Below are 24346 nucleotides of genomic sequence, written 5' to 3'. Positions count from 1 at the left end.
GGGACGCCAAAATGGTGTACTACCCCGGATAGGAAGTCTATCACCGGTCCGGATTCTGCCGTTTTAACCGGCTTGGCCTCAATCCATTTGGTGAATTTGTCCACCATGACCAATAAGTATTTGTGCTTGTGGGTTCCTCCTTTAAGGGGTCCAACCATGTCAAGCCCCCAGACCGCGAACGGCCAGGTAATGGGTATAGTTTTGAGGGCGGTGGGTAGCATGTGGCTCTGATTAGCAAAGAGCTGGCAACCGACGCATCATTGGACTAAGTCATGAGCATCTGCCCGGGCTGTCGGCCAATAAAATCCTGTACGGAAGGCCTTGCCTATGAGTGCCCGGGCTGCAGCGTGGTGCCCGCCTAGTCCGGCGTGAATTTCAGCCAGGAGATTCCGCCCCTCCTCTTCGGAGATCACCTTTGAAGGACTCCGGTTGTGCTTTTCTTATAAAGTTCTCCCTCATGGACCTTGTAGGCTTTAGATCGCCGAACTATGCAGCGGGCCTCATTTTGGTCTTCGGGAAGTTCCTGCCGAATTAAGTAGGCTAGGAATGGTTCTGTCCACGGGGCAATTACTGCCATTATTTCGTGAGCTGAACGTGTTATTTCGTTGGCTGGGCCGTCGATTGTGTCAGAATGGTCTGAGTTCGGTGATGCAGCTGGCTCCGGATTGTTATTTCCGGGCTCCTCTTCCCATAACACGGATGGCTTGAAGAGCCGTTCCAGGAAGATGTTTGGAGGGACGGCGTCTCGTTTCGCGCCGATGCGTGCTAACATGTCTGCTGCCTGGTTATTTGTCACATCCCTGGTCCTGTTATGCACTAGGCTAGACCTCATGTGAGCATCATGTTTTAATTCAAATGAAATTTGAATTGAGGAATTTTCAAAGCCTCAGAAACCTTCTAAAAATGATCAACATTAAAATCTCCTCAAAGAAGTCCAAGAAAATGTTCCTCTTAGTCTCTGAAAATATTGCAAAGAGGTAAAACTCAAAACAATATTTTTGGTATCTCAGAGTTAATTATTTTGGGCCTTTGAATTAAATAAATAGCTATTTGCATTGGATATATATTTGATATATAAATAATATATGTCCAATAATTACTGGAACATTTTATGTGGTTTGGTATATTTTAGTTCTAGCCACATAACTATTTTCAGGATTTTATAAAATGGTTTAGTATATTACTAAACTAAAACAACACAAAACAAAATAGATAAATAAAAACAAAAATAGAGAGAGCAGAAGATCTTACCTGGCGCGCACCTGGTAGCCCACCTGGCCCAGCACGGCCCAGCCCATCTCCACTCTCCCCCTGTCGCCTTCCTCCTCGCGCCAGTAGGCACAGGCACGTGGCCGACGCACGCCGGCGCACGCCCCGGCCACCTCCTGCTTGCCGCACCACCTCGACACCCCGGACGCCTCCATGCGTGCCACGCCACCCCCCTGGAACTCCCTCACTCTCCCGAACTCTTTCCCCCCTCCTCTGCTTCTTCTCTCTCTCACTCGCCGAACGGAGCCGCCGCCACCGACGAGCTCCCTTGCGGCCACCGCCACCCCCTAGCCTCGCCGATGCGCTCAAAGGCTCCGCCTCGACCCCCTCTTCCTCCCCACCGATCCACGGCCCTCCGGTAGCCCTGCATCGCCGCCCACGCCGTCTTCCCCATCACCGTCCGCCGAGGATCTTCACCGCCAATTCGCCGTCGTCTCCGCCTCCCCGAGCTCGTCATCTACCTCATCCGAACCATCGTGAGCTCCTGTACGTTTTGCCCCTAACCCCGTGGCTTGCCGCTCGCCGTAGCCGCCATTTCATAGATGGCCGTAGCACGCCGCCGCCCGAGCTCGTCGTCGACGTAGCTCCGGTGACCATTTGGTCACCCCGGCGAGCCTAACGCGTTCGCAGCGTTCCATAGAGCATTCCTAGCGCAAGCCCCCTCCCGTTTGCATGCCGCAGCAGCTAACCCGTTACCACCCGAACTCCGGCGCCGCCGCGAGCTCCGTTCCGACGAGCCCCGGCGTCCCCGCAGCCTCCCACCTACCCCATCAGATGCGGGAGAGCCCGGGCTACGCCCCGGTGCCCTCAGCGCGCGAATCCGATGCCCCTAGCGCAAGTCCGGCGTGCCCCCGCCGTGCTCTGTGGTCACCGCCGGCCAAACTCCGGCAGGCTGATGTGGCCACTTAGTTAGGGGCTAATCACCCTATGAGCCACTGCCATGTGGGCCCCTGCGTCTAATTAGGATTAGTATATTTTTCTGTTTAGTTTAGTCTAATTGCAGTGGCCCCACGCGTCAGTTTGACCGTGCTGACGTGGTCGTTGACTGGGCCCACCCGTCAGCGGCACTAACCAGCCCCAGTCACTGACCAGGGGACCCCACTGGTCAGGTTTGACCAGCAGCAGCGTCTGTTGACCTGCTGACGTCATAGTGACGCAATGCTGACGCAATAAGTATTTTCTGGATTTATTATTATTCAGGAAATTTCAGAAAATTGTATAAAGTTCAATAAATCATAGAAAATTAACCGTAACTCCAAATGAAATAAATTATATATGAAAAATTATCAGAAAAATTCAAGGAATCCATTTGTACCATTTTCATGCATGTTAGAACAACTTATAGATGCTGTTTAGCACAAATCATATAAAGGGCATTTAAATAATCACATATGGAGTTTGAATTTGAATCTTGTATTCAAACCAACTTCATTTAATCTGTTGCTAGTTGCATTAGCTCAAAACACATTCATTTTGCCATGTCATGATCATGCATCATATTGTGCATTGCATTGATTGTGTTCCCTTCTGTGTTGCCGGTATTTGTCCCCTCTCGATAGACGTGATACCGATGATGTGATCGTTGACACTGATGAAGACTCAATGTTATCTTCAAAAGTGCCAGGCAAGCAAAAACCCCTTGTTCATTCCGATACAATCCTACTCTCTCGCCCCTGCTCTCTTTTAATGCATTAGGACAACACCGATTCATCTGTTACTTGCTGCGGTAGCTGAACCCCTTTATCCTTTGCATGACCTGTCATTGCCACAGTAAATAGATGAAACCCACTAGCATGAGTAGGAGTTGTTTGAGCCCTGTTGTGCCTACTCATTCATGCTTGTTTGTCACGCCTGCTACTGCTTAGAGTTGAGTCGGGTCTGATTCATCGGGGATGAATCAGAGGCGTGTGAACATGTCCTACTGTGTGTGAGCTAAGTGTGTGAACACGATTTGGTAAAGGTAGCGGTGAGAGGCCATGTAGGAGTACATGGTGGGTTGTCTCATTGCAGCCGTCCTCAGGAACTGAGTTCTGTGTTTGTGATCCATGATTCAGCTACTACCACGCATTGGGCCCGAAACCAATGGACCCTCTCGGCTTCTTAATCGCCCTTGTCCTCTGTCCAGGAGTTGCAAGTAGTTTTCTGGTGTTTGTAGTATGCTGGAGGCCGTGCGCAGCGCTGACCGTAGGGGTGGGCTGTGATGCGGTAGGCACGTGGCCGGGTAAACCGGACGCCCGTTTGGTGTCATGGAACCCTGTTCACATCGTTTGGGGCTGTGAGCGAAACTCCGGCCGGATCTCCTCATGGATGGAACCCGAATAGGCGATAAACCTGGACTAGAGACTTGAGTGTTTAGGCAGGCCGTGGCCGACACCCACGTTGGGCTTCCGCTTGAAGGATGCCGAGTACATGTCGTGTAAACGGCGGTAAGTGGTGAGAGCGTGTGTGAAGAAGTACATCCCTGCAGGGTTAACATCATCTATTCGAATAGCCGTGTCCGCGGAAAAGGACTTCTGGGTTGCTTATATCAGTTCATAGACAAGTGAAAGTGGATACTCTAAAATACGCAAGATAAGCGTGAGTGCTATGGATGGCGCTCTCGTAGGGAGACGGGAGCGGATCCATAGTGGTGTATTGATATGGGGAATATGTGGACTCGTGTGCGCCACCTCAAAAGAGTTACATTGCAGTCGTAGTTCAGGATAGCCACCGAGTCAAAGCTGGCTTGCTTGCTGCAGTTAAACCCCACCATCCCCTTGTTGATAATGATGCATTTGTAGATAGTTCTGATGTAAGTCTTGCTGGGTACATTTGTACTCACGTTTGCCTATTTTATGTTTTTGCAGAGAGACTTCGGTCTCGCTAGTAGTATCGCGTGGACTTCAACGTTTAGCTTGTTACCTCAGCTACGATCTTGTGCCTCGGCAGGATCTGATAGATAGTCAGGCTTTTCAGCCTTTTTCATTTATAGATGTCTGTACTCAGACATGATAGCTTCCGCTTGTGCTTTGACTTGTATGCTCTGATTGTTGGGTCATGAGACCCATGTTTGTAATATCTCGCTCCTCGGAGCCTATTGAATAAATTACTTGAGTCGTAGAGTCATGTTGTGATGCCATGTTGTATTTGCACATATCGGGCATATTGTGTGTATGTTATTGAAATGCTTGGTATGTGTGGGATCTGACCATCTAGTTGTTTATCCTTAGTAGCCTCTCTTACCGGGAAATGTCTCCTAGTGTTTCACTGAGCCATGGTAGCTTGCTACTGCTCCGGAACACTTAGGCTGGCCGGCATGTGTCCTTCTTCGTTCATGTGTCTGTCCCTTCGGGGAAATGTCACGTGATGAATACCGGAGTCCTGTTAGCCCGCTACAGCCCGGTTCACCGGAGTCCTGCTAGCCCAGTGCTACATCCTGGATTCACTCGCTGATGACCGACACGTTCGATGCTGGGTCATGGATGCCTGTCCCTGTAAGTCTGTGCCACTTTGGGTTTACGACTAGCCATGTCAGCCCGGGCTCCTTATCATATGGATGCTAGCGACACTATCATATACGTGTGCCAAAAGGCGCAAACGGTCCCGGGCAAAGGTAAGGCGACACCCGTGGAAATACCGTGCGTGAGGCCGCAAAGTGATATGAGGTGTTACATGCTAGATCGATGTGGCATTGAGTCGGGGTCCTGACATTATTATCTCGGGCTACATGGTGGAATTTGAGTCCTTCGAACCGAGCTGACATTTTTAGGACGGCGTTGCGGTAAGCTTCCATTTTTGGATCTTTGGCATCAAAGTCTCCATTTACTTGGGATATTGCGAGTTTTGAATCCCCGCGCACCTCTAGGCGTTGAATGCCCATGGAGATTGCCATCCGGAGGCCATGTAGAAGGGCCTCGTATTCGGCTGCGTTATTGGAGTCCATGTACATTATTTGAAGTACGTATTGGATTGTGTCTCCAGTTGGGGACGTCAGGACGACGCCAGCCCCCAAACCAGCCAACATTTTGGATCCGTCGAAATTCATGATCCAATTGGAGTATGCGCCGTACTCTTTAGGGAGTTCGGCTTCGGTCCATTCGGCGACGAAGTCGGCCAGAACCTGCGACTTTATAGCTCGCCGTGGTTTATAGGTTATGTCAAATGGTAAGAGCTCAATAGCCCATTTTGCAATCCTGCCCGTTGCGTCGCGATTGTTTATAATATCGTTGAGAGGTACTTCGGAGGCCACCGTTATGGAACACTCTTGAAAGTAGTGTCGCAGCTTCCGGGATGCCATGAACACCGCATATGCTATCTTTTGATAATGTGGGTATCGGGACTTGCATGGAGTTAGAACAGTGGATACGTAGTACACTGGTTTTTGAAGAGGGAATCTGTGCCCTTCTGTCTCTCGCTCGATGACGAGTACCGTGCTGACAACTTGATGTGTTGCTGCGATATATAATAACATAGGTTCGCCCAGGTTGGGTGCGGCCAGGACCGGATTTGTTGCCAGTATGGCCTTTATTTCTTCGAGTCCGGCTGTGGCAGCATCCGTCCATTCGAAATGTTCGGAGCACCAGAGGAGGCGGTAGAGGGGCAGAGCCTTTTCTCCCAAACAGGAGATGAAGCGACTTAAGGCCGCTACGCATCCGGTTAGTTTTTGTATTTGCTTGAGGTCTTTTGGAATATCCAATTGTGACAGAGCTCGGATTTTGGCCGGGTTTGCTTCAATTCCTCTACCGGATACGATGAAGCCCAAGAGCTTTCCGGCTGGTACGCCGAAGACGCATTTTTCCGGATTGAGCTTAATGTCATATGCTCGGAGGTTGTCGAATGTCACCCTCAAGTCTTCTACTAGAGTTTCGACATGTTTGGTCTTGATGACCACATCGTCTACGTATGCCTCTACTGTTTTGCCTATCTGGGTAGCCAGACATGTTTGAATCATGCGCTGATATGTTGCGCCGGCGTTTTTGAGTCCGAAGGGCATTGTGTTGAAGTAGAATGGCCCATATGGAGTAATGAATGCCGTTGCGGCCTGGTCTTTCTCCGCCATCTTGATTTGATGTTATCCGGAGTATGCATCGAGGAAGCACAATGAATCGTGCCCTGCGGTAGCATCGATGATTTGGTCGATGCGAGGGAGGGGGAAAGGGTCCTTTGGACAAGCCTTGTTAAGGTCTTTAAAATCAACGCAGAGGCGCCAGGATTTGTCCTTTTTGGTACCATTACTAGATTGGCTAGCCAATCCGGATGTTTTATATCTCTGATGAATCCGGCTTCTAAGAGTTTGGCTAGCTCCTCTCCCATTGTCTGTCTTTTGGGTTCGGAAAATCGCCGAAGAGCTTGTTTGACCGGCTTGAATCCTTTTAGGATGTTTAGGCTGTGCTCTGCCAGCCTGCGTGGGATTCCTGGCATGTCTGAAGGGTGCCAGGCAAAAATGTCCCAATTTTCCCGAAGGAATTCTCGTAGTGCGGCTTCGACATTAGGACTTAATTGTGCCCCAATGGAGGTCGTCTTTGTGGGGTCCGTTGGATGGACCTGAAATTTGACTATTTCGTCTGCTGGTTTAAAAGAGGTGGACTTGGACCTCTTATCGAGTATCACATCGTCCCTATCCACCGTGGAGCGCAGCGTAGTTAGTTCCTCTGCCGCTAGGGCTTCGGACAATGCCTCTAGGGCCAGTGCGGCTGTTTTATTTTCAGCACAGAGTGCTGTATCTGGATCACTGGCAAGAGTGATTATCCCATTGGGTCCGGGCATTTTGAGCTTCATGTACCCGTAGTGGGGTATAGCTTGGAAGATTGTGAATGCATCTCGCCCTAACAAAGCGTGATATCCGCTGCTGAATGGGGCCACTTGGAACGTGACCTCCTCGGACCTGTAATTGTCCGGTGAGCCGAACACTACATCTAGTGTGATTTTTCCTGTGCAGCGTACTTCTCGACTAGGGATTATCCCTTTGAAGGTTATGTTGCTTCGCTCGATGCGGCTCCAGTCAATATCCATTTTTTGAAGGGTTTCCTCGTAGATGAGGTTTAATCCATTGCCGCCATCCATGAGTACCTTGGTAAGGCGAAAGCCGTCCACTATCGGACTGAGGACCAATGCGGCTGGTGCTCTAGCTGTTCGGAATTTAGGTTCGTCGCTGGCGTTGAAGGTGATAGCCGTGTCACTCCATGGATTTGATGTTGCTACTTGGTAGACTTCGGCGAGGCCGCGGATTGTTCGTTTTCGCATGTTATTTGATGCGAAAGTCTCGAAGACTGTTAATACCGTACCGGTACTGCTGGGCTGTTTGCCCGGGGCTAAAAAGCTTTCGCCACTTTTGGCCACCTGCCGTAGTATCCAACATGCTCGAAGGCTGTGTGTTGGAGTGGCGCCCTCCGTACTGTGGATTTTGCAGGGTCCGTTGAGCCAGCCCTCCAGTACGGTTCCATGCCCTTTAGGGGGTCTTTGCTTTTTGGTTTTTAACCCAGGTGCTTGAGTATGGCGCACCCTTTTACTTCGGACTAGGGTTGTGGTCAAGGCCGGACTGTCCCAAAACCTAGTTTCGGTGTTCCTGGCACTCTCTACCGCACAGTATTTTTGTATGATAGTCGCTAGGTCGATGAAGCGTGTAACTTCGCGAGGACTTATGGCGTTCATGATTCCCTTGTCCGTGCAATTGTTGCAGAAAATTGAAATCGCGCTTTCTTCGCAGCAGTCCTTTATCATGTTCATAACCAGGAGGAATCTGGCCCAGTAATGATGTACTATTTCATCGGGCTCTTGCCGTATTCGAGATAGATCGCTTATGTTTGGGTGGGCGGGTGGAATCAAGTTCGGAACCCCGCCCGATCTGAGGCTCAAAGGCCAGGAAGTTTCCGGATTTGGAAGCTTGACTTGCTGGATGCTTTCCAACGAATCTAGTCTGATGCCTGACTCTAAGTTCAGTATTTGATTAGCGTCCGTCCCTTCGTGGGAATCCGGCTTGGAGGGATCGGGAATCTGGACATAGTTGGTTTTCAACATAGAAGAAGGGTTGCCGCATTGTTCCTCTACCACGACAACATGGTGGGTGGCCTGAGGAGAGTTAATCTCTCTCAGATCGGGTTTAAGCCCAATCTGATCATAGTCTGTAGCGACTCCCAGGGCGGCGATGCGATCCAAGAGCTCGTTTACAGAGAAGAGCTCAATCGGATCTAACTGCTCGGCGAATTCCGGGCTGACGTGAAGATCGCTTTTGATGACCTGAGAGGTCATCATCGGAGCAGTGGCCGAACAGGCAGTCATAAGAAAACCACCTAGCCGGACAGTTTGGCCGGCGGCCAAAGCTCTCTTGATGACAGTGTCGTCTTTAAAGACGGGAGAAGGCATCCTTCCTGATCGCGACGGCACAGAGGAACTCTCAATGAAAGCACCAATGTCGGTGTCAAAACCGGCGGATCTCGGGTAGGGGGTCCCGAACTGTGCGTCTAGGCGGATGGTAACAGGAGACGAGGGACACGATGTTTTTACCCAGGTTCGGGCCCTCTTGATGGCGGTAAAACCCTACGTCCTGCTTGATTAATATTGATGATGTGGGTTACAAGAGTAGATCTACCACGAGATCAAGGAGGCTAAACCCTAGAAGCTAGCCTATGGTATGATTGTTCTTCGTCCTATGGACTAAGGCCATCCGGTTTATATAGACACCGGAGAGGGCTAGGGTTACACAGAGTCGGTTACAAAGGTAGGAGATCTACATATCCGTATCGCCAAGCTTGCCTTCCACGCCAAGGAAAGTCCCATCTGGACACGGGACGAAGTCTTCAATCTTGTATCTTCATAGTCTTGGAGTCCGGCCGATCATGATAGTTTGGCTATCCGGACACCCCCTAGTCCGGGACTCCCTCAGGTGCCATACTTTTTGCAGCCTGGCCAGGTCTCGCACCGAACAGTCCTCATCGGAGGATTCGTTGAGCTCAGATGCCCTATAGAGCGAGACACCTCTGAAGGCCCTTTCCCCGAAGCTCGGGCGTGACACCGAGGTGTCGTCCCAAAAGGAGCTAGACCAGGAGGGGCGTACCTCAGGGGCCGGATATATGGGAGCGGAGGCTCCCCTGAGTGTCGACGACGGGGGCGATCTTGGATTCGGCCCACAGCCGGACACAGTCCCGAAGACCTTTGAGGCTCCGGGATTAGACAGGCAGCTCCCCTTGACTAGAGGAGGTGATCCTGCTCCACCAGCAACCTCTGTCCAACCAGAGGTGCAGGGCAGCTTATTGACATCGCTAAAGAGTGCTTCCATTGTTGATGAACACCGCACCCTTATGGGCGTGGTGATTGAGAAGGTTCAGGCTGCTGAAAGTGGACTGAATGAATCCTGCATCAGCCTTATAAAAGGCTTGGAGGTATGTTTTAGGAGTTTGTAGAAGATTTGTCATAGTATAGATAGTAGCCCCTGATACACTATCCGGTGAAAGAAGGAACCGGACAGGGGATCAAATTTCCTTCCATAGGAGACTCGGTGCATGACATATATCTCTTCCTGTATAAACAGGCATCTGCAGCGACTGCCGCCTCACATACTGCGGAAGTATCCAGACTGAAGCGGAGTCTGGAGCGGGCCGAGGAGGAACTTGGCTGGGTAAAGGAGCAGTTGGAGGACAATCAAGGTATGTCGAAACCTTATAAAGTTAAGCACAATTAAGTAGTTGTGCCTAATGAAAGCATTTATATTGCGCGCTCTAGTGGCAAATGCCGAAATAGAGGCGCTTAAGAAGGCTGTTGCCTTGGCCGAAAAGAAGGCAGCCGCGGAGCAGACTCTCCGCGAGAAGCACGAGGCCAGGGTCATTGAAGCTGAGCGAGAGCTTCAGGAGGCCGTGAAGAAAAGCGAGACTCTAGAGCAGAGTCTATCATTGAGAGAATCCAAACTCGCCCAAGCTCTCCAAGCCGCAAATGATGCTCGGGAGGAAGCCCAAACTGCTCTGAAGGATATTCAGGAGGCGAGGAAGATTACGGCTGGTAAGGCTTTTTCTTATTCAAAGCGATTTGTATGCAGTAGCAGGAAAAGTTTAGGGTGACCCGTTGAATCCTGATTTCTCCAGGGGCGTTTACGGATCTGCCGCGCAGCATATCTGATGCTGCTCAATTCTATCGAGCTGAGGAGAAGAAGACTGCAGAAAAGCTTTTCTGGTCGCAGTATTTGGCGCCGAATTATCCGGTGCCGTTTATCGATCAGCTGAAGCAGCTGGTCGAACTGCACCAGGCGGCCGAACTAGCCATGAAGGGTTTGATTATCCGGCTATGGCCCACTGAGCCCATTCCGAGTAGTTACTTTGGGCTCGTGAAGCGAATTGTGAGTGCTTGTCCTCGGCTTGACGTTATTAAGCGGTCGGTTTGTATAGAAGGTGCGCGAATGGCATTTGCCCGTGCAAAAGTGCACTAGGGAAAGCTGGATGCTGAAAAGCTGATGACTGAGGGACCACCCGAGGGGAAGGAGCACCGCAAGCCCGAACTATATTACGATGGTGTCCTGAAAGGAGCCCGCTTTGTGGCAGAGCAATGTACCAAAGACATTGTATTTCCATGAAGGCAATCATGTTGTCCTTTGTAAGGCGAACAAAGTCACCTTTATTTATGTATTCACCCGTTATATGAAAGTTTTTCCTCCTGTGCGGCCGTTTGATATAGTAATCTTGAGAGTTGGCCAGTCGTCAGCTTCTGCCCCCACGTAGGAAGTACGGGGGTGTTTGGGATACACCTGAACACTCTTTACCCCATTCTTGGGTCCATGAAGGAGGTGTTCAGCACAGCGAACCAGGCAATCAGACTATAGGGCTTTATCACTCTCACTTAGCCATAGGAATTCGAGTATGGTAGGCGCAGCCCCTGGTGTTCGGAAGACCGCACGAGGGGCTCTAACAGCACCTGATCGGTAGACCGATCCGTCGCACTCTGCATTTTATTATGGCATTATGCGGAATAAATCCTTAAAGATTTTACAACCTCTCGAACAGCTGACCAGCTCTCGCCTTATCATGACAGTCAGTTTTCGGCTTTCTCTACTGAGGTGCTCGTCCGGAAGAACCGGGACACAATCGCAGTAGTTCTCCCAGCGCTACCTTAGCCGATATTACGGAACGTAAGGTACCAAAACATGGGAGCCGGGCAAACCCAACCAATGACCCAAGACATGATTCAGAGCTGATGCATATAATGCTATAAGTTCGGGGTGCCGAGCGACCGAGAAGGTGGTTGGACTTTGTTGCCATAGTGCGGGTACAATGAAGCCCTTGGCGTTTTAAGGCATAACACAATATTCGGATGCCGTTATGACTAAAAATGTCAATGAGAAATGATAGCAGATAGGCGTCAAATGACTCTACCTGTTGTATTCGAGTAATACGGCTATGCGTATGAGTACGGTGCATGTTATAAAGGAGAGGTATGACGGCAGAACCTGTTGGGGCCGGGCAGTAGGGAGCTGTGTACGGATCCGAAGTATATCCGGATTGTATTCGGGGGGATGTATGAAGATTCCCCCTTTGTACGTCCGAGCTGATTCCATGTCGCTAGTCCAGTTGTGCGCAAAGGTGAACCTGCAAATAAAATGCTAGAGGCGTTTGTGTGCCACGGAGCGGCTGAGCCGTGGGATGTAGCCCATCCCAGCTTATGCCGGAGGGTTTATCTGAGCCCTGATCAGGCTGAGATATCGTGAAGTAGTTCGGACTCCTTTATCGGTGTCCGGGAGTTTGGCTGTCGAATCAAGGTTCGATTGAAAAAGCCGCGACTCGCTGCTTCTATTGCTAAAGTGGCCGAATACTCTTCGGCGCCGAGGTGAAGCTCGGCCTTGCCCGTAATTGTGACTACGTCACGTGGGCCTGGTATTTTAAGATTGCCATAGGCATGGCGTGATACCGCGTTGAATCGCAGTTCACGCTGGCGGTGCGTAATAGCTACTGCCTAGAGGGATAATGTCAAAGACTAACTCTTCGGTATGGTGACTTTTTGGTGATCCGATGACCATCTTCAGAGTGATGGGGCCTATACAACTGACCTTCGCACCTGGTATGACACCTTGAAATGATGTTTTTAGTGGGTTTGATCCTCAAGTGATCAATATCTATCCGGCGCACTGTGTCCTAGTGCAGCAAGTTTGGACTGTTGTCTCCGCCAATAGGAGGATATCGCTAGTTGATATTGGCCAGACAGTCTAGTCGATCGAAGATGATCGGTCATATTTTTATATGGTGGGGCAACTAGCTTTGTTGATTTGACGTCCCGAAGAGTGCACGTCCGCTCCCATTTGGGGATGTGGACGGTGTTTATCATGTTCACCGTTTTGGTTGCGGAAGAAATTTCTTTTGCCCTGTATTGCTTGATGATCTGGGCTTCTTGCCCTGAGACCCCTTCTTACTGTTTCCGGCGCCGACCTGCCGACCTGTTTAAAGACCCAACATTCTCTATTGGTATGATTGGTTGTCGTTCCTTGGGTACCATGAATTTGACATGGGCGGTCAAGTATGCGGTTCAGGCCGGATGGGCCCGAATTATTATTTTGAAGTGTCTTCTCCCGCTGACCGAGCTGAGGGCCAGGGCTCCTGCATTGGCTGTCGTGTCCTGGGCGTCAACATTTGTCTTGGGACGCTTATATTTGTTACGTCGAGGTTTCCTGGCAGCTGATGTGCCCGGGATGCTTGCTATGTTGTTGTTTAGTATGTTTTGCTGGTCATGCGCGTAGCCCCTGGCCGCAGTGTGTTGGCGGCGGGGTGTAGGCTGGCGTTCGGTTTTTAGTGCCTCCTCCTCGAATTGAGGTAGTAACCTGCGCTTTGGGTAACATTTTGTCCTGGCCGCAGTGTGTTGGCGGCGGGGTGTAGGCTGGCGTTCGGTTTTTAGTGCCTCCTCCTCGAATTGAGGTAGTAACCTGCGCTTTGGGTAACATTTTGTTCGGCGCTCGAGTCTGTATTCCTCGGCTGCCAGGACCTCAGTCCGTCTGTCTATTAGCAGATCATGGTCTGCTTCTAGCTATTGTTGCTTCTTCTTCAGGCTTCTTGCAGTGGTTGTAGGCTGGCGCTCGAAGCGCTCCTGCTCTACGGGATCCTCAGGCACGCCGAATTCGTCGTCGCCTAAGCTTATCTCGTCTTCAGAGAGAGGCATATAATTGTCGACCTTCAAGTCTCCGTCTGTTGCCTGTTCATCTGGGCTAGCTTGCCCGTCTTCCTGTTCGGCCTGTTCGAAGGTAGGCTGATCGGGATTGTATTCATCTTCGGCACCATCCGAAGTGTTTTCGTCTCCTGTGCCGGTGTTGCTATGGCGGGGCTTAGAGCGGTGTTGATGACTCCCATGTTTTGATTGCTTCCCTAAGGGGTTATCTTCTATTGCCTCCTCACCATTGCTCTCTTTGTTGGTGTCCACCATGTATATATCATATGAAGAGGTGGTTGTCCAACGCCTTGTGGGCGGTGGTTCCTGTTCTTCTCCTGTATCGTCGTCTATACCGTCGACGTCTCCGGAGTCGAAGTCAAGCACGTCGGTCAAATCATCAACAGTGGCTATTCAGTGGGTGGTGGGTGGGTAACGAATTTCTTTGTCGCCTGCTTCCCACTCGAGTCGAACATAGTTCGGCCAGGAATCTCCTGACAGATAGAGAGACCTTAATGAATTTAGCACATCGCCAAGGGGGGAGTGCTGAAAGATATCCGCGACGGTGAACTCCATTACTGGAGCCCAATCGGACTCGATGGGCCCGAGCGCGCGTGGTTCGGAACCTACGCCCGGACACAAGTCCGGGGGTCCGGTGACGCAGATTCCCTCAAGGCGAAATCTGTGTCCGGCTCTACCACCGAAGAGTATGCGGCTTCCGTGGTGGGGTCCATCCACCCATCCTCGGACGACGCGATCTGCCTCGGGTTTAGGTCCGGAACAGCTGCAGGGGCGATATCCCGAATACCGTTCGGCAACAGATTTAAGTCGTGCTCGTCGTGACTGTTCGGCCTTCCTGATGTAGGCCCGAATCCGTTGAAGATCAAGTCTCCGCGGATATCGATCGTGTAATTCAAGTTTCCGAACCTGACCTGATGACCAGGGGCGTAGCTGTCGATCTGCTCCAGATGGCCAAGCGAGTTGGCCCGCAATGCGAAGCCGCCGCACACGAAGATCTGTCCGGGGAGAAAAGTCTTGCCTTGGACTACGTTGTTGAAGGTTGAGGGAGCCATCGAGCCTTACAGCGACGACACAGAGGAACTCTCAGTGAAAGCACCAATGTCGGTGTCAAAACCGGCGGATCTCGGGTAGAGGGTCCCGAACTGTGCGTCTAAGGCTAATGGTAACAGGAGGCTGGGGACACGATGTTTACCCAGGTTTGGGCCCTCTCGATGGAGGTAATACCCTACTTCCTGCTTGATTGATCTTGATGATATGAGTATTACAAGAGTTGATCTACCATGAGATCATAGAGGCTAAATCCTAGAAGCTAGCCTATGATTATGATTGTTCTGTCCTACGGAGTAAACCCTCCAGTTTATATAGACATCGGAGGGGGCCAGGGTTACACAGAGTCGATTACAGAGAAGGAGATCTATCATCCGAATCGCCAAGCTTGCCTTCCACGCAAAGGAGAGTCTCATCCGGACATGGAACGTAGTCTTCAGTCTTGTATCTTCATAGTCCAACAGTCCGGCCAAAGTATATAGTCCGGTTGTCCGGATACCCCCTTATCCAGGACTCCCTCAGACGGCTCCACCTCCATTCATCGACGCCTACACGGAGGAGGGGCACAGCCGCGCTGACGACCGGAAGAGGAAGGGGCCGGCGAGGAAATGATGATTTCCTCCGCCCTGCCCCGTTATGTTTATATTTTATATGGATTTGCCATTGAACTCCGGCGAACTATGCTTCTTTTGTCTGATGATGTGTAGTTGATCCAATGAACTGCGTGTTGTCGATTGTGTTTACATAGCGTTGCATGGGTTGTATGGTTTTAAGGGTTTAGAGATGAGGACACATGTGTTGCATGGGTTGTATGGTTTTGAGGGTTTAGAGATGAGGACACATGTGTTGCATGGGTTGTATGGTTTTGAGGGTTTAGAGATGAGGACACATGTGTGAAAGCCACTAAATGAGGTGTGCCTCAGTGCCCAGGCGCATCCGCGGGCTTTTGAAGGCCTGGATTTGCAACCTACCCCTATAGATGTTCTTACTCACCTGAGACTATGCATGCATGTTACTCCCTCCGTTCCAAATGTCTTCTAAAAGATATGTTACTCCCTCCGTTCTGAATGTCTTCTAAAAGATTTCAATACGAATGTCTTCTAAAAGATTTCAATACGAACTATATATAAATGTACATAGACATATTTTAGAGTGTAGATTCACTTATTCTACTTCGTATGTAGTCCATATTGAAATCTCTAAAAAGACTTAGAATCGGAGGGACTATTTCTCAAACTGTCGCTGGATGTTTGTGTTTGTTATGTAACCAGCAATGCCACTCTGTTAATATGATTGTGAGCGCATGAACACAGAAGTTACATCACGTGTGACGTCAGTTGTATCTCGGAAACCAAGTTCGGTTTTTGTGAGTGAGCGCACTCAGTAGTATTTTGTGTTTGTCAGTTACATGCAACGGTAATACTCCCATCAGACACATCGCTCTACTTTTACTCCCTCTGTAAAGAAATATAAGAGCATTTAGATCACTAAAGTACTTTCTAAAGGAAATCAGTCTTTGCGCAAATGAAGAAACTCCTGAGCCGTTTCAAGTCTTCAACTGATTTCCCTGCAACACCCAAATAGTCACTTGGCTTTGGTGCTCCGAGACGTCTTCAACGACTTCATAGCTTCCCTGAATATTCCAAGAAGTATCAGATATTTTGGAACTGCATAGTTACGTCTGGCACTTGTAATTCTGTAGGCGCTATTGCACGACAGTATATATTGATAATGAATATGACATGTGTGCCTCTTCCTAAATATCAGTAAAATACTACTCAAGGGCAGATTACGGAGTTACTATACATCAGGGTAGGTTGGTGTACGGCAAGAGATGGCATTGCCATTGATAACAGTACAAAGTGGCATTCCGAAATCCTAACAAACACAAAATAGAACGGAGCTAGTCAACATCTTCACAAGTTCTCCAGTCTCATGACAAGGGCACATGCATGTACTTACAGCATACGCAAGTGTTCAACGTATAACTAATACTGTGCTTGAGATGTGCTGAAACACGGCCAGCCAGTCGTCAAAATGCATTAATGTAACCAAAGAGGCAGATGGGTTTTACCGTAATGCATCCTCGATATCAGTGTCCACTGGGTCCAATTTGAGTCCATCCAAGAACCGTTCACTTGCGCCCTCATAGTCCTGATGATAAAGACCAAGGGAGGGATCATAAACAATTTACAATACCAAGAGAAAACAGCCAGCCATATCCTCTATGTAACCTTCAGTAGCATCAGAGCTTCACCCTGCCGGTGACAAGCTTTTGGCCAGTGAGGCCGCATTTTTCTGCATTTATTAGCATCTAGCAAAGCCTTTCTTCCATTCCCCATGTTAAGCCAACAAAGGCTCCTGTCTGAGAACAAGACCGCATCATCAGGATCAAGCTGCATTGCCTACATCACACAAGACAAAACGACAATTGAGCTACTAAGTTTCTTTTAACTCACATTGAATGAGTTAACTGGATAAAAAACAGTTAGGAAGCTGTGAACACTCAAACAAGAAATCTACACATAGCTGCAGAGAAATTCATACTAGCCTACATAAAATACAAATTAGCAAGTCTACAAAAGCCAGCCTAACATACACTTACTAAATATATAGCACAATGTTAAGTACACTCGTTTATTCTATTCTAGTCCTAACAAGAAATCTGCACATAGCTGCAGAGTAACTTTTGAACTAAATAACTTATATTAAACAGCTTGCTTTTCATTAGCCCACTCGTTCATCCTAGTCATCCCTGTTTTTTTTTTCTGACTAACTACTGTGAGGCACCCCCCCCCCCCCCCTCCCTGTGGTCTTTATTAATTGGGACAAAAAACGAAATAGGTCCTCCCTGTGTTAGTGCAAGGAAGGAAGCAATTCCAAAACAAAAATATAGTTGTCTGACAAAAAAGTGGTCAAGACACAGAAATCATAATCGCATCCTCGAACATATTGCATTAGTCATCATGGTCACACTTTTTTCCTGTTTATACCTGAGCAAGTGAGCAGAAGTACCAAGAATATCTCATGGTCCATATCCATTATCACAAAATGAGTACTTTGCACCACGAAATTTAGAGGATACATGACCAAAGCAACGAAAAGAAAGACACAGCATACTGTCAGCTGAACCCTATTCTGAACAAATCCTAAGTTATTAGAAATAACAAAGCCGGTCCCAAGCCCGGGTAAAGGAGGAGGGTTGTGATAGGCTTGGCGAGCCAACGTAAAAACTCAGCCACTCTTATGGAGAAAGACAGGACGGCGGTTCGACCCGCAATGTTGTATGGCGCGGAGTGTTGGCCGACTAAAAGGCGACATGTTCAACAGTTAGGTGTGGCGGAGATGCGTATGTTGAGATGGATGTGTGGCCACGCGAGGAAGGATCGAGTCCGGAATGATGATATACGAGATAGAGTTGGGGTAGCACCAATTGAGGAGAAGCTTGTCCAACATCGTCTGAGATGGTTTGGGCATATTCAGCGCAGGCCTCCAGAAGCTCCAGTGCATAGCGGACGGCTAAAGTGTGCGGAGAATGTCAAGAGAGGGCGGGGTCGACCGAATTTGACATGGGAGGAGCCCGTTAAGAGAGACCTGAAGGATTGGAGTATCGACAAAGGGCTAGCTATGGACAGGGGTGCGTGGAAGCTTGCTATCCATGTGCCAGAGCCATGAGTTGGTTGCGAGATCTTATGGGTTTCACCTCTAGCCTACCCCAACTTGTTTGGGACTAAAGGCTTTGTTGTTGTTGTTGTATTAGACATAACAAAGCCAGCTGGAGTCTACGCCCCGGACCCTTTCAGTAGGAAACTTCCCATGACTAAAGTTTTTGATAAACGGTACCCAGCTCCATGTGGAGCTCCAGGTATTCTGGTATATTTTTGCCCAAAAGTATATTACTTCGGACTATGCATCCAACAACTAATGCGAAACCAGGATAAAATCCTTTTGAAATCATATATGAAGTTGTGAACCTTAAATATTTTCAGACTGAGAGCTATGCAAGAAACTATAAATTATAATGCATGCAACCTAAACTGAAATGCTGGAAAGCTAAACAAAGCAAGAAATATATGGTGCTTTAATATACCTGACTGTACAATTTTGCTGCGACAACATAATCTTTTTTCTTTAAAGAGATACTCCCTAGTGATATAAGCTCTGATGCCACGATTTCCCGTTTAAGCATAGGCTCCTCCTGAACCTACAGAACATCAATTAAATCAATTCTATGCAGGATGCATGTGATACATAATATCTGAACGAACTACCTGAATTTTTGATGCAAATATATGGAGGAAAAAGGATTTGATTACATAAGTGTATCTTTTCTCAAATTTCCATGACTGCACAAGCATAATATTTTGAGTACTCATGATAATCTCCTAACATCCATGCTCAGTATTGTAAGTACAAAAATTACCGCCAAAATTGTCATAAACTGGTACCATGTTTAGGTAAGTATTGATATCAGCATGGCACATATGCAGATATCCTCCCCGGCCTCAATGAGCCACAAGTTTTTTCAGCAAAAAAATGGTTACGGAAGTGTACGGTACAAGGGATCACAAATTGCAGCATGCCACAGCTGCAGCCAGTATGAAAAACAAATGCCAGAAAAGGAAGTAAAAAAACAAATTCAGTATGGAAAATAAACATAGAAATGGGTACCCAACAAAATTAAATTCAGGAGTTGACAAAGCTCAGATGAATGTACAACACCTTAACTAGGAGCTTGATACATTCCGTTGAGTTGGCATCTCTAGCAGCCATAAGAGGTGTCACACCATTTACCATCTTGTTGTACTGGAGAAATATTAAGATATCAGCTCCAATGGTCAATACATCGAACTAAACTGATGAGGCAAGCTTTCAGCAAAGAAAATTGATTCATACACCCATAGTAAAATCAGCGAGAAGGTTATTTTTGTCAAGATTATATTGGTGATCAGGCCCTAATGTCATTGAGCCGACATACGTGCTCCTACAGTCCAAAGATAGTGCCATGATTACCACCGCATAGCATTTATTTATGATTGTTTACATGGAATCTGCAAGCAGAATTGCATGGTATGCTGCCTTCCCGCTCATATCAATCTGATGCAAATTTCACAGCCACAGTATTAATGGAGCATAAGCCATTCTAGTTTACAGATCCAGACTGTTTTTTTTAAAGAAAGATTCGATCTTTTAATCATCACTGGCCAGTCATTAGGATCTCAAACCCCAACAAAAGCAATGCAGCCATCAATAAGAGAAGGTACTAAAACCTGAATATGGAACCACAACTAGAGAACGAAGAAGATGATGCATCACGCCAGCAGTGAGAACGATTTGGGAGGCAACAGCGCCCTCACACAGTCACACCCACAGCTTTTATGGGAAGATGGATGAGCCGACAGGGAAATATTATGTGAGGGATAGCCACACAGAAGAATTTGTAGATGAGGGGTGCGTGAAAAGATCTTTTCAGAGCAGGCGTACCGAAGCAAGCCTCTTCAGTGAAAATTAAACAGCTCCCATGGCATTAACAAAATACACAAGAAGTCAAGAACGGTGTGAATATGTTGTGGAACCTTGTAGCTTACTATCATATTGGTCAAGTAAACTTCATAAAATTCCAGGTAGCACTCAAAAACAAATGGCGATACATAATAGAGAGTTAGAGATGTATCTATTATGGCCAATATGTAAAAAGAAAGTAATCATATTAAGTAGTTTTATGCATGGAAATTGGCATTGAAGGGACCAAAAATGAGAAGATGTGCAGTATTATGTGCTCGCATTCCAAACATAGAATTATATTCGAAATGCACTGTACATTTGATAGTATAGTGCTATGAATTTGAAAGGGAAGTGGATGAAGCATAGTTATTACTAAGACAATATGATGAGATGTAGGCATGTAGCATTACAACTACTACACAACGAGGGGCATGCAGAAGAGAAGAAAAATGCACTGAGGATTTCAAGAGTTAACTATGCAGCACAAACACCATACAGCATCAAGCAACCATACACAATCTATTAAATAGAACATGACAAGACAGCCGAGGGAAAAATTGCAAAACACAAGTAATTAAAGTTCAAAACATGTAGGTTAACTTGAGGCAGAAACGGTATATACTTAAACTTACATCTGCATTGTGGTCCAATAAAATCTTCACAGCACCATAATGCCCTTCACGAGCAGCACCATGAAGTGGTGTTCCACGAGCAGATACCGGGTCAACATAAGCTCCTTTTGCAAGCAAAAGCTCTATCATTTCACAAATGCCTGGGAGAAAACACGGAACTTATTACAAAGAGGAGAGGTGTTTTCTGGCAATACTACTACTACTACAACAATCCCAAAAAAATTGGGGTAGGCTAGAGCTGAAACCCATAAGATACCGCAACCAACTCATGGTTCTGGCACATGGATAGCTAGCTTCCACGCACCACTGTCCATGGCTAGTTGCCGAGTTCTTTGGTGATATTCCAGTCCTTACAGATCTCTTTGGTTTTCCGGCAGTCTCTTCTAAAAAGAATCCATGAGCGTATGATGGTAGGTATTCTTTTGTGACAATTTCTTTTGTTTCTGGTGTATCCTGGACCTGTGTTTGCCTTGATCATGTGCTACAAAAAAGCCCAATGAGGACTTGTTTAATTGGAAGGAATCAAAGCCAAAAATTTCATAGTTAAGTTAACTTTTAATAGGAGTATTTAGGGATGGGGCCTAATTCCCATCAAGGGGGGTATTCAATAAGATAAGACCATGATCTACAGCATGGCTACTCGATTCATGATTCATCAGATTCACAGTTCGCTACTTCCTACTTCCCAAAGTGCAGCATGGACCTCTCCAATTCAGTAACAGGAGATGGGTTCACAAACACAACAATTCTGGTTTTATGGATCTAGTTAGTATGCAACGTATTTTTATCTCTATGTAAGAATGTAAGATGAGAAACCAAGTAAGATGATAGGTATTTTTTTGTGACAATTTCTTTTGTTTCTGGCGTATCCTGGACCTGTGTTTGCCTTGATCATGTGCTACAAAAAAGCCCAATTGGGACTTGTTTGGATTGGAAGGAATAAAGACAAAATTTTAATAGTTATGTCAACTTTTAATAGGAGTATCTAGGGATGGGGCCTAATTCCCATCAAGGGGGATATTCAATAAGATAAGACCATGATGTACAGCATGGTTACTCGCTGCCACATGCACAATACCAAAAGACCAATGCATGCAAACATGAAATCAGAAAGACTCCTTTTGCTTTGAATTTTTAAGAACTTCTATCTCTCAAATCGTGTGTCTGATTGACGATCTGTGCTCATTGTTGGCTTTGCTGTGATGATACAGTCGAAACTAGATCCCACGTAGATATGTTTTGATAACTTCTTTTCGTTACTAATTGCCAGGTTAGAGCCACTTGCTATAGCCACTTGGTAACCAGGTTATTAAGTCAGTTACCAGATTATTGCCACTCCACACCCATGTAAGACTGGAATGATACTGACATGTATTAGGTTATCTGACTTCCCAATTAGGTGACATTTTAGGATATTCCACATGCACAGCAGCTAAGCCACTATATCCATGTTAAAGTATTTAAAATATTAGTAATTATGCTACACAAAGAGCCCTGGTTTGATGCAATACATGCATGCACACGGTAGAACTTCCGCTAATGGCTAAACATAAATATATCGATGACTTCGACTAAAAGCGTGAGCAAGATTATTATTTAGTACAGCTAAGAGTATATCAGGAAATGCCACCAAACATCTACTTGGAAACCTAATATGCCGCGCATTCTCAAACAGCCTAATGAGTCTAAAACAACATGTACTTCCAAAAAGAGAGACATTTTACAAGAACTTAAACATCGGGTTTGAAGACAATCTATTAGCACAGAACAATATTAGTAAATTACTATATGAAACAAAGGTAAATAGCTCTGAATAAGATAACACAAAACAATTTGCAATGCAGAGATGCAGAACAGAGATATGTGTTTATAGAGGTGGACCTATTTCAGCAGCATAATGTAACAGGGAAAACCCATTGTTATCGGCTTTGTCTGGATTAGCACCATGATCAAGAAGATACTCGGCAGTACCCCCATCGCGGTATGTTGCAAAGAACAGAGGTGTTCTACCTATAAAGCAGACAAACACACAAAAATGAAATTATATCAAAGCACTTCTCGGCATAGCAAGGAATGGGATCTTTTTTGTATCGAAGCATGGCTTATCTCCAACAGCATACCACCACAGAAGTTTCCTAACACATTAGACTACACGGATAGAAGAATCAAATGCATCCTCAGAGTTAGAGTGCATACATATGTGCAATAACTAAACAACCAAACTATCCTAAAATAAAGATTAATTTGCCCTCAAAGAGTAGCCTATTTAATTATTTATATAAACGGTGCTTATGTAGGGTATTCACATTCAGTATCATAATTAAGCCCAACTTATTTCTTCTCTTAAAAAGACCGACTTATTTCATATAAAGCTGCATGATCATGAGTTAGCACAACAGAATATGAATAAATCATAATTTTATTTTGCGAGATAAATATTGGTGCTTATGATACATTGGTTCATACTGACGTAGATAATCTTAGGCTCTGTTTATGGTTGCTGGACTGTGTTGTGCTGAACTTGGAGCCATGGCAAAAGCTGGTTCGAAAAGCTGGATTATCATAATGCACCTCTATGCCAAACCCAGAGAAAGCACAAAACAGTCAGATATCATGACACCTAACCTACAGATCAAGCGCATGTAAAATAGCACTTCATACAAATTGACAAAATCTACACTGAACGTGTGCGCAGGGTCCTAAACCAATAGATTAGGGTTTTGGAGATAGATGGACCTTCCTTGTCGACCAGATCCACATCTATCAGCAGCTCCTCGACGAGGTGCCTGCACACCTCCAGACTCCCTGTACTGGCCGCGATGTGCAGCGCACTGAAACCTTCAAACTCCCCATTATCTTCCACCCTCAACTCCTCAATCGCCTCCTTGGGGCGGCCCCTGCCCATGTCCAGCATCATGACCAGCGCTGCAACGGATTGGGCCTCCAAAATGTTAGCACTCGAGCAACAAAACTGGGACAGGGTCAGAATCCGGGACGGGGGAGGGGGCAGCGTACCCTTGAAGAGGAAGAGGTTGTCGTTGGAGGCCGCATTGAAAACCATGTCCAGCACCGGGTCACGGACTGGGGCGGGAGGGGGCAGAGTTAGGATTTGGGCTGGGGTTAGGGTTAGGGTTAGGGTTAGGGATGGGCTGTGGGCAGAGGCGCTTACCGTCGGATCGATCATGAGAGCGAGGCGACGCCATGGCGTCGGTGGAGGAGGATGCGGTAGGGTTTTGGAGGGTGGGGAGGGGAGAAGGGCCTTGGAGTTTTGAATCGAGAAAGAGCAGTGAGGAAGAAGAAACCAAGCGTAGCCGTACCCGCGGGCATGAGGACAGTGAGAATGGGCGAGGCGCCCTCGTCAGAGCATCTCCAACAGCCGCGCTAAACTAGCGCCGCGCCGCAAAATAGGCCTTTTTAGCGCGCGCGCAACGCGGCGGCTCGCTCCAGCGGGCGCGCAAAAACGGCGCGCGCGCGATAACGGGTTGGACGCGCGGTCAAAAACACTTATCCGCGCGGTGTATTTGGAGCGCCAGCTACAGCGCGCGGCATACTCGAGCGCTCGCACCCGCGCTCTCTCGCTCTCCTCGTCCTACGCCCCGCACGCGCCGGCGCCGGCGCCCTGCCCCCGCCATGGACGCCCACACCGGCGCCCCGCTCACCCCGCTGTACATCCGCGACCCCCCGCCGCCGCCGCCGCAGCCGCCGCCGCCGGAAACCCTAGCGCGGCGAGCGCTGGCGTCGCCACCGCCGGAGCTCCACCGAGCGTCGGCCTCGCGCGCAGC

The 24346-nt window shown here is 47.7% G+C and overlaps 1 protein-coding gene across 1 annotated transcript; it reads right to left on the bottom strand.

Moving 5' to 3' along the window:
* Positions 1 to 15767: 15767 nt before the first annotated feature.
* LOC123158073 (sex-determining protein fem-1) lies at positions 15768 to 23930 on the bottom strand. Its single transcript, XM_044576207.1, has 10 exons — positions 23734 to 23930; positions 23580 to 23645; positions 23301 to 23489; positions 22446 to 22574; positions 20565 to 20704; positions 19150 to 19233; positions 18518 to 18631; positions 16662 to 16832; positions 16502 to 16581; positions 15768 to 16060 (listed from the first exon to the last, which is right to left on the bottom strand). Exons 1-10 carry the CDS (start codon positions 23765 to 23767, stop codon positions 16012 to 16014), a joined length of 1056 nt encoding a protein of 351 aa, XP_044432142.1. The 5' UTR covers positions 23768 to 23930; the 3' UTR covers positions 15768 to 16011.
* Positions 23931 to 24346: the final 416 nt, after the last annotated feature.

This window comes from Triticum aestivum, chromosome 7B, assembly GCF_018294505.1.
Source record: "Triticum aestivum cultivar Chinese Spring chromosome 7B, IWGSC CS RefSeq v2.1, whole genome shotgun sequence".
In the NCBI taxonomy this organism is placed as follows: domain Eukaryota; kingdom Viridiplantae; phylum Streptophyta; class Magnoliopsida; order Poales; family Poaceae; genus Triticum; species Triticum aestivum.
The sequence above is the reverse complement of the archived record's forward strand: the minus strand, read 5'-3'. Positions and strand labels throughout refer to the sequence as shown.